The sequence below is a fragment of the Tasmannia lanceolata genome, unplaced genomic scaffold (assembly GCF_043159265.1).
Source record: "Tasmannia lanceolata isolate RefF3 unplaced genomic scaffold, GAP_Taslan_0.1 ptg000020l, whole genome shotgun sequence".
In the NCBI taxonomy this organism is placed as follows: Eukaryota; Viridiplantae; Streptophyta; class Magnoliopsida; order Canellales; family Winteraceae; genus Tasmannia; species Tasmannia lanceolata.
In genome coordinates this window covers 6786088-6797199 of record NW_027518697.1, presented here as the reverse complement: position 1 = coordinate 6797199, position 11112 = coordinate 6786088, and the positions used below count along the sequence as shown (strand labels likewise).

The window sequence follows — 11112 nt, the reverse complement described above, 5'->3', positions numbered from 1 at the left end:
GTATTATTACCTATGTAAAGATGAGTTACAGAATCCATCACCACGCCATAAGGTTTGAATCAGTGAGTTGCAGAGACGCTGTCCCACCGCATGGAGTCTGTTATTTTGTTTCTCTTCATACCTCTCGTTGGGTTATTTTGGCAATTCTAAAATCCGAAAACACAAATCAAAAGTGCAAATATCTAGTTCAGAGTTGCTTTACCTCATTCAGAAACCTCATGAGAAGTAGAGTTGGATGAGAGCACTTACAAGGTTAGACGGGAAACAGAAAAGGGAACTAACATACTAACTTGACAGTCAATACCATTATAGCTTACTCGTAACGTCAATTGTATTTGAAGCTTATAGAGAAAAAGGAAAGAGGAGTCATCATATATATGCACAAAATGTTTCGGTAGCAATGCAATAATAGCCCAGACGAAAAGGCAGGGGAAAGTAAATTTTGCATGAACACATTTTAATTTCCTAAGACATGAATTATGTCTATTTCAGAATAACATTACAGCAAAGATCAGTCCTTGGGCGAACTAATAGCAGAAGACTTCTTCCCTGTGTACTTCTGCAACAACATAGAACATGGTGATGGTATTATTATAATGGCATTGGAATCTCATGTGATAAGCAACACCGGTGCATTTGGATTACTGGAATCAGATGCTGGAATCGGGATCTAATTCCAGTCCCACCTGATTCTAGCGCTTGGTTAAAAAAAAAAAGGAAAAGAATCAACAGGGCAGAATTGGCAGAACAGAATCAACAGGATGGAATTGGCACCGAGGTGGAACTAGAGGTGGGGAAAGCTGGATACTATTTTCTGTCCCGATAGGGGTTAATCTGATTCTGCCCGTCAAAATGGAATTCTTATTAGAATGTTTTGAATTAAAATTTCTATTTTAATTTTTTCTCATTCAGCTTAAGGGAGAATCAGAATAGGAATCGGAATATGGTCGATTTCGATTCCTGATTCTGGCAGTCCAGACGCAGCCTAAGAGTTTTTTAGGCATAAGACACTATATCAGCAGCTGCATTCAATTGATCCTTTAACTAAGATTATTTCCAGTATAAAACTGATGATGGAGCTGGTAAAGAGGGGTAAAATGATTCCAATCTGACCTGCTTTCCGATGCTGAGAGGGACATATCTGTATTTGATCATGTGCAGAATTTGACGCTTCATCGTCAGGACAAACAGAACGATCCAGTAGCAAAGCAATATGGGCCAGAAGACAGGAACATCAAATACAGAAAAGAATGTCATAACAAAAGCTACACAGAAGGCCTTTGTGATGGAAAACCTGAAAACATGTGAAAAAAAAACTTGTAAGCAGCAATATCAGCTTTTATTCTGCCTAGCTCACCTAGATAGTTTCCACTGATCAAGGAAATTTAGCACAATGAATAGCAAAAAGAGAAAAAGGAAGAACAGAAGAACATATTTTTTTATGAATAGCTGAAGAACATAGTATTCCACTCCAAATCTCCATAAATGCTCACGAACTGCAACGCTAAGGGATAGCGTGGATTTTAAATTTTTAAACCCAAAGAAAAATGCAAGAATTTGAGTACTCAGAAATTTCAATCAAGTTCCTAAAGCACCCAAAAAAAATAAAATAATAACAAAAGTAACTTTTAAAAACTAGAAAACCTCAACAGAGACATGACCAAGTTTGAATCTTTTTTTTTCTTTTTATACATAGCATGAAGGTTAAGTCCTCAATTTATGCATTTGAGGCAGTAAAGGCTTACCAATCTGGTTATAACAACTTTATGACAATTGAGATTCAACTTTTGAGTTGACTTGGACTCAACCGGCCCCCATTGGGTATAAGTTTTGAATATGTAAAGTTCAAATCTTGTCATGATAAATGACACAAGTTTGGTACTCAGGAGAGATAGCCATAGAGCATCAATACACGATCATGTATTACTGAAATACTGCGTGGCAATGCCACCCTGACTCTTTAATATGTAAATCTTCCATTTCATATCGTGATTGCTTCTCATTTTAGATTCACCCCCTTTTGAATGGAACTCCATTTGTAATCTTTCCACTTTTTTGGAACTTCTTTTGTAATCTTTCTTATTTTTGCCACTTTGCAGGTAATCTTAAACATAGACATGAAGTAGACCGGGAGATTTGTCAATATCACTTAAATGAGAGTGATTCTACACCCAAAGCATTCATATTTCTTCTTCCAAGATGCTAGTTTCCTTTCGGAAGGAAAAACGAAACCAAGGGGAGTCCAAGGTACATAATGGGCAGCTCCTCTTTTTCTGCAACCCAAGAACTCATTATGTGACAACACTTACTCATGTTGCATATGGATCTCCATGATCGAACTTTTAGTAAGTTTACCTTGAAATCACTTCAAACCATCTAAAAATTCTTTTTAAGTTCCTTCGTCAACTTCATTATTAAGAAAGATAAGGATGTTATCTTCAAACTGAAGATGGGATATCAACTGTGCGTTTTTACTACTCATAAAACCTTCAATCAACCCTCTCTCATCTGCTCTAGAAATTAAAAGGCTTTATGCCTCAGCAACCATGATGAATAAATAGGCAGATATAGGGTCTCCTTGAATAATAGCTCTCGAACTGCCAAAAAAACAATGGGCGCACTTTGGAAGAGCTTTAGCTTTCCAGCCTTTTTCACAAGGAATGTCATTCCAATTGCTATGAATGTCACAAGTGCTGCGATTTGTCATATTATTGGTATTCCTTCCCCAAAGAATAAGCTCAATCTTTATCTCCATTATTATCCTTCCCAATTGTTATTTCTCATCTTCAAAATTTTGATTGTTTCACTCTTTCCATATTTGCCAAATCACAGTGAATCTAACAAGATTCCAAAGATTTATCCAAATCTTATGAAAGGACATTCACTCCATTATAGTAAGATCTCCTTGATTGAATGCTGAAATATCCAAGAAATACCAAAGTTCCTAATAATGGCACATCAAACCATACAAGAGAACAAACAATACACCATTAGATCATCAAAAGATTCTCCATCTTTCTTTGAGAAGATGCCGAACTAGAAAAATAATTTCTTATCCCATTGGCCGATCGAAAGTACTGATCTCTTTTGTCGCCACGGTCCAAGCAAAGGCACACACTATACAGTACCCAAATTCCGTTTGTAAGGGTCACGTACGTAAGTGACTAATGAACTAAGAAGTCCAAGGGATGATAGGCTAACTATTTCACCATCCTTAAGGTTACACCTAAGTCTAATGACCCACTCTAAATACTTATCCGTCCTCGCTAAATAGTCACAAACTCTCGCCACTCTGTCGGTTGCTAAAAGATATAAGTCCAAAACTTCTTTTTTCTCACCATATCTCTATAACAAATTGTCAAGTAAACCTTTATTTTACAATTTGAACTTTCCCATGGCCGCGTTCCGCGTTTTACCCTACAGAGTTAATAAAAACTCCTTTGACTCTCTCGAGTTATGACCGCGTCAAACGAGTACTAGACCGCGCCGTGCCGAGTTGACCAGGATTTTCTACGACCATGTTTTGACCCGCATCTGTGTCTTGAAACACTGATTTACAGTAACCTCTACAGATAGGCGGATTAGGATCATCCTATAAAGATGATTTTCGGGGAACATCTTATTTAAGCCAGGGCCTAACAAATGAGTAGTTTAGAACTTCAGATCATCCAATAATATGAGGCCTATTGTATTTTGGAGTTGAGTTTGCATGCGTCTGCGAACAAATTGGTGTAGAAACTTCTAGAGATCGGAGGGTTTGGATCAACTAATGTATAACATTTTTGTGGCACAACCTATTAAAGTTGGGCACAGAGGATGAATAATTTGGATCATCTAATAATGCGGGCCCCGCTGTATTTTTGGAGTACTTGGATGTACAATAGATAGATCGGAATAGTAATCTCTACATATCGGAAGGTGAGGATCATCTGATGAAGATTATTTTCCGGGCATGACCTATTTTAAGTTGAGGCCAGACAAACGAATTGTGGTGGTCCCCTTCTACATGAGATTCTGTGTACTTGCACATATGCGGACAAATTGGTAAAGGAACCTCTACAGATCATAGGGTTAGGATCATCTAATGGAGATGATTTTTAGGGCACGGCCTATTTATGTTGGGGCTCACCAAATGAACAGTTTGGATCATCCACTAATGTGGGACCCATTCTAAATTAAAATCATATAAATGAAGATTGACATCAAGAACCTAGGATCATCCAATCAAAGGAAATCTAAGTGCCATCTAGCCAATCTAGACGTTACATCGCACACATTAAGATTACCGTTTGGGGAAGTCCGCTTGATATCCAAAAACTGTTAAGCAAAAGCCGAAGAAGTGGGTAATGTTGGGGTTAGGGTTGTAAATGGATATTCGGAAATTCGATTACCATCCACATCCGAATCCGTTTAAAGCGAATATTATCCGAATCCGTTTTAAGCGGATATTATCCGAATCCGAGAAGTAAATCCTTTTTATTTATTATTAATAATATCATTAATATTTATTTTTAGTAATGACACACTATCTTTTGTTTCTATAAGAAAAGTGAATATTCTTTTTAGAAAAAAAATATAAAAACAAAAATAGCCCAAACCCATTCCATCGAAATAGCCCAAACTCATTCCATCATATACAAAAACAAGAGGAAAAACCCAAAGACCACTACCGACACTATCATCCATCCCCATCGCCTCCCTCTCTCTCTCTCTCTGCCTTTGTTTTAAAAGGAAGAAGAGGATCTCATATATTTTAGGGTTTGAGAGTTAATTTTGTAAAGAGAATGTAGAGGTCTAGTTTTAAGGTTTGGAAAATTCATTCGAGTAAGTAGGAGAAAAAAGATAAAGTGCTGCAATAAAATGTTCGAATTTACCGGATAAACGGATACGGATAATATCCGAATTCGAACAATATCCAACGGATACGAATTCGGTAATAGATATTAAATATCCGTCGAATCCGAATCTGAATTCGGATAGCGTATACTGTAATCGAATTCGGATATAGCCATATCCGCTCCGAATTCGATCCGTTTACACCCCTAGTTGGGGTGAACCAGAAAAGTTAGGGTAGATCTAAGTGTTAGCTACGTTAGCGTCCTATAGTACGAGGTGAGTAGCTATGAACCCTGAAGACCATAAATGTGAAATAAATGCGGGGCAATAAATGTCTTTTAGGAAGGAGGGAAAAGTGCCTTTCATTTTAGCATATTCCTAACTAAAAGTCACAAACCAACTCTTATGTTCTTGATCTCATCCCAGATGAGCATCACATGAATACGATCAAGGGCTAAAAATATCATTGATTTAAATGAGGCTTGATGGATCGAGGGCCTAGAATCATCAGATCAAGGAGATTTCAGCACCATTTGCCGGGTCTTATGCTTTCCAATCGGATCAACGGAACTGATAACATTAGCTCTATAACTTTTTATATTTTTCAGGTATTTATTGTGAAAAATTATGATTTGCCTAACTGGACAGCGTCAACCGCATTCTAGGCTGCACCACACCAAGTCAATTAGGATATACCTTGGCTGCGTTATTACCCGCATCCACAATGTTGAAACACTGCAAATAGGATTCAACAGAATTCCTAGACCGTTTTCATGGATTCAAAATGGCTCCTACATATCTATAAAACCAGAGCAAAATTCAAAAAAGGAAAATAACAAATAAAAGAGAAAAGGAGAACATAATGCAGCGTAGAACAAGTCACGTTGCACTTCAAGTCCAAATCAATGTTGTTGAAATCGTACGATTTATGATTTGAATCGTATGATTCAAATCGAATAGAGGGTTGAACGATTCAAATCAGAAGGGAGAATCGTTTTTCATAAAAATTGTACGATTCGTGAACGATTCGATTTTGAATCATGCGGGTTTTACGATTCGTTTTTGTTTGCTTATTTTTTTGTGGTGGACCTTCTACGATTACAAATAAATCATATATAAACCTCTCGCCCCACTAAAAATAAGTAAAACAAAAAAAACGTAACTCTATTCAATTTGGATTGGTAAACTTGCATCAGTGTTCAGCTTTATGCCCTACAGAGTCAATAAAAACTCCTTTGATTCCCCCAAATTATGACCGCATCAACCGAGTACTCGACCGCATCGTACCAATTTGACTAGGAATTTCTTCGGCCGCGTTCCGCACCGCATCCGCATTTTTAACCACTGGTCCTAATGCTTCTGATGCAGAGATAAGAATATGGACATCAAGGGTCCCCGCCCGCTTACACACAAAAACAGAAAATGCAAGCAATTGGACAAGATAAAATACAGTGAGAACAAGATGAAAAATCAGATCCCACTTACTCGATCAAACAAGCAAAAACCAAGCTCAAATTGCTTAAGCAGGAGGAATGACTGCTATTAGATAAAAACACTCTCCTATAATCAACAAAAAAATGAAGATAACAGTGTAAAGCAACAAAATAAAGAAAGAAGAGACGAAATTACCAGAACTTGAACTCAGGGAGACGACGAATGAAGGGCCTGAACTCATCTGAACCCTTTGTCGGAAGCGATGCTCCGTCCATAACTTCCAGCTCCGGATCAACCTTGGGCGACAGGAACCCAATCAAGAGATTCAAGACATAGATCCCAAGTCCATAAGAAATGATGTAAAACCCTTGAATGTAATAAACACGCAAAACATAAATTGCTGCTACACCGAGCGTTCCCATCCATCTCCCAACTGGATGTGGTGTAGACCTATCCAGATAATACTGAAAGGCCCTCGAGAAATCACTTCTCCATTTCTCCAAAGGCAACGAAGCAGGGGCACCATCGCCCGGACCTCCCTCCATGAAAGTTAGGGTTTAAAGAGAGCACCAGATCTAAGACAAAAAAAGAGAGTATTTCAGTAGAAATTCGTAAATAGATCAGCGCTCCATGAAAACTAGGGCTTTCGCAAAAGATAAATGCAGAAACTAGGTGTCATTGAGAGGAATGAGGATTTCAATTCTAAGCTGATCACAGACCAGATGCGGAAAATGTCGACAAGAAAAACACTATAATATAAACCTCCTTGAGAATTAGGGTTCTAAAAACAAACAGATCTAGAATGCTTACAGAGAGAGGAGCAGATCAGCGATGGAGAAAATCCTGATAGCTCAAATAAACCCTAAAATTACAATAAGAAGCATCAGGATTGATAAAACTATGTTACGACCATTAAAACGTATCATGAAATGCAGAACAATTAAATGAATGAAATCCAGAGAAACCCAGACCTAGAAAAGAATTAGGGTTTTGCGAGAAGAAAAAAGTCGGAAGTTCAGTAGAAATTCCTAAATAGATCAGCGCTCCATGAAAACAGGGATTTCAGCAAAAGAAAAATGCAGAATCTCCGTGTTATTGAGAGGAATGAGGATTTCAATTATAAGCAGATCACAGATCAGATGCCAAAAAAGTCAAAAAAGAAAAACACTAGAATATAAGCATCCTTGAGAATTAGGGTTCCAAAAAAAAAAAAAAAAAACAGATCTAGAATGCTTACAGCGAGCAGATCAGCGATGGAGAAAATCCTGATAGCTCAAATAAACCCTATAACAACAAAAAGAAAGATCAGGATCGATAAAACTATGTTACGGCCATTAAAACGTATAATAAAATGCAGAAAAATTAAACGAATGAAATCCAGAGAAAACCAGACCTTGAAAAGATTTAGGATTTTGCTAGAAGAAAACATGTAGAATGTCCAGCAAACAAAAGCAGAAATAGAAGATAAACAACAGAGAGTTAGAGTTAGAGTTAGGGTTAGGGTTAGGGTTTCGGAGGAAGACTGGATGAGAAAATACCGGAAGGAGAAAAGGAAATTCCCAGAACGTCTTGCTTTCTTTTTTTTCTTTTCCTTCGCCGTGCGGAGATATCGGAGATAGAAGGGCATTGAAAACGATAGAATGACCACGTGATTTCACGCCCACTCATTAATTACCAATCTTACCCTTCGAATATTCTGTAGATTCGCTTGTTGTAAATCATGGTACACGTGTCAAAATTTAATTTGCTTTTCTTCTCAGTGCAATTCCCAGCTTTTATAATTTGAATAACTCGCCTTGTCGTTTTCTATCGAAAGTTCAAACATGGTGAGGGTGAGGAAGCCCCATTGTCAAAACATGGTACTACGGATATCAGTCGCTTAATTAAGGGATTTGCTAGGGACCTTCGCACAAGGTCGTAGACCGGCTGTTGCATGAGAGCATGGGCTCACTTTTCAACAGATTTTTGTCTCATTCATTCAATTCATATGAGGTGGCTGCTCAACAGCCAGCCCGCGAAATGCCTTCTTCAATGGTCCCTAGCAAATCCTCCCCCTAAATAAATAGTGGGATTAGGATATGATAAATCCACACTCCCCCCAAATTCTTTACATTAGCGGGTTTTACCTTAACCCAACTCGACCCGAGATAGTTAAGAGTCGGCCGACCGACCTGACCGGAGTTGCAGCTCCAGTGAGTAGTCTATAAAAGCTTACATCAGAAAATGGAATGGTGAGTTTTGGAATGTTGTCTTCAAATACTTACTAAACTGACTTCTTCTTGACATTTGGAATAGTGGGTCTGATAGAGGGTAAATCTTCCAATTGACCGTGTTTAAGTGTGAATAATAAAACCCACGGACTAGCCAATATTTGGTGCAATGGTGTTCCATTTGGTAGCATGAAGATCATGACCACCTTACATCTATATGCAACGATAAATACCGTACATTCTGTCACCAGACCAACCACTGCTCCAACATGGAGACACTCTGAGCCTCTATTTTTATCTTTAGTGAAAAATACATGAGCATTAAGTTTCTAGAAAACCCAACCTGCCTGACTCGAGTTGCAACCCTACTTTACATGCCCCTTCAGTGGCATTTGTTTGTGCTGTAATTCATAAAACAGTAACTGAAAATCATATCTTGTAAATTATGTTGGATTTTTTATTAAAAATCTAAGTTTCAAATATTCAATAATTGGGCTAAGGCTTTAAGGTGGCTTTTCATATTCCTTGGTCTCCAAAAATCATGCACAAAAGGACAAAAGAGTGGGCATTTCTTGGTGACTCTTTGTATTCCATTTATGGTGACTCTTTGGTTTTCTCCTTTAGTTAAATGCCTTTAGTTCTCTCATTAAGGGTGATTCCATAAGAATGAAGAGACTCTTGGCTAGCTTCTAACAAGGAGAAAAAAAGAGAGAAGAAAAAAAGTTCTACACCATTGTTGTGGTGTGTGAAAGGAAAGCCAACCAAGGGTGTGTCCCATATTTTGGTGTGAGATTAAGATCTTCACAAGAAGCCTCTAAGGTTTGTAGAGCTCGATTTGTTTAACTAGAGAGACTCGAAGCTTTACCTTCAAAGTGTTTGGTAGGTGCACACCAACACTTAGTTGTTGTTCTTGGAGACGATTCGGTCGTCAGATCCTTGCACCGGAATAGGGCCGAATAACGTCTTAAGTGAAGCGTTCGAGGACGTACAGCAGCTCTACAGATATTTTAGATTATCTATTCTCAGTTTGGTATTTTCATCTTTCTCCATTAAGGGTGATTCCATAAGAATGAAGAGACTCTTGGCTAACTTCTAACAAGGAGAAAAAAAGAGAGAAGAAAAAAACTTCTACACCATTGTTGTGGTGTGTGAAAGGAAAGCCAACCAAGGGTGTGTCCCATATTTTGGTGTGAGATTAAGATCTTCACAAGAAGCCTCTAAGGTTTGTAGAGCTCGATTTGTTTAACTAGAGAGACTCGAAGCTTTACCTTCAAAGTGTTTGGTAGGTGCACACCAACACTTAGTTGTTGTTCTTGGAGACGATTCGTTCGTCAGATCCTTGCACCAGAATAGGGCCGAATAACGTCTTAAGTGAAGCGTTCGAGGACGTACAGCAGCTCTACAGATATTTTAGATTATCTATTCTCAGTTTGGTATTTTCATCTTTCTCCATTAAGGGTGATTCCATAAGAATGAAGAGACTCTTGGCTACCTTCTAACAAGGAGAAAAAAAGAGAGAAAAAAAAAAGTTCTACACCATTGTTGTGGTGTGTGAAAGGAAAGCCAACCAAGGGTGTGTCCCATATTTTGGTGTGAGATTAAGATCTTCATAAGAAGCCTCTAAGGTTTTTAGAGCTCGATTTGTTTAACTAGAGAGACTCGAAGCTTTGCCTTCAAAGTGTTTGGTAGGTGCACACCAACACTTAGTTGTTGTTCCTGGAGACGGTTCGGTCGTCAGATCCTTGCACAGGAATAGGGCCGAATAACGTCTTAAGTGAAGCGTTCAAGGACGTACAACAGCTCTACAGATATTTTAGATTATCTATTCTCAGTTTGGTATTTTCATCTTTCTCCATTAAGGGTGATTCCATAAGAATGAAGAGACTCTTGGCTAGCTTCTAACAAGGAGAAAAAAAGAGAGAAGAAAAAAAGTTCTACACCATTGTTGTGGTGTGTGAAAGGAAAGCCAACCAAGGGTGTGTCCCATATTTTGGTGTGAGATTAAGATCTTCATAAGAAGCCTCTAAGGTTTGTAGAGCTCGATTTGTTTAATTAGAGAGACTCGAAGCTTTGCCTTCAAAGTGTTTGGTAGGTGCACACCAACACTTAGTTGCTGTTCCTGGAGACGGTTCGGTCGTCAGATCCTTGCACAGGAATAGGGCCGAATAACGTCTTAAGTGAAGCGTTCAAGGACGTACAGCAGCTCTACAGATATTTTAGATTATCTATTCTCAGTTTGGTATTTTCATCTTTCTCCATTAAGGGTGATTCCATAAGAATGAAGAGACTCTTGGCTAGCTTCTAACAAGGAGAAAAAAAAAGAGAAGAAAAAAAGTTCTACACCATTGTTGTGGTGTGTGAAAGGAAAGCCAACCAAGGGTGTGTCCCATATTTTGGTGTGAGATTAAGATCTTCACAAGAAGCCTCTAAGGTTTGTAGAGCCCGATTTGTTTAACTAGAGAGACTCGAAGCTTTGCCTTCAAAGTGTTTGGTAGGTGCACACCAACACTTAGTTGTTGTTCCTGGAGACGGTTCGGTCGTCAGATCCTTGCACCGGAATAGGACCGAATAACGTCTTAAGTGAAGCGTTCGAGGACGTACAGCAGCTCTACAGATATTTTGGATTATCTAT

The 11112-nt window shown here is 38.4% G+C and overlaps 1 protein-coding gene across 6 annotated transcripts; it reads right to left on the bottom strand.

The window, feature by feature from the left end:
* Positions 1–349: 349 nt before the first annotated feature.
* LOC143854727 (protein RER1B-like) lies at positions 350–7916 on the bottom strand. Of its 6 annotated transcripts, none has more exons than XM_077364827.1 (6): positions 7809–7916; positions 7508–7554; positions 7081–7132; positions 6466–6845; positions 1114–1294; positions 350–559 (listed from the first exon to the last, which is right to left on the bottom strand). In XM_077364827.1, exons 4-6 carry the CDS (start codon positions 6813–6815, stop codon positions 512–514), a joined length of 579 nt encoding a protein of 192 aa, XP_077220942.1. In that variant the 5' UTR covers positions 6816–6845; positions 7081–7132; positions 7508–7554; positions 7809–7916; the 3' UTR covers positions 350–511. The 6 variants fall into 6 exon arrangements, with proteins under 6 accessions (XP_077220942.1, XP_077220943.1, XP_077220946.1 ...); XM_077364828.1 differs by lacking the exon at positions 7809–7916 and adding an exon at positions 7664–7802; XM_077364831.1 differs by lacking the exon at positions 7081–7132 and having other exon boundaries at positions 7809–7915.
* Between the last annotated feature and the right edge of the window lie 3196 nt (positions 7917–11112).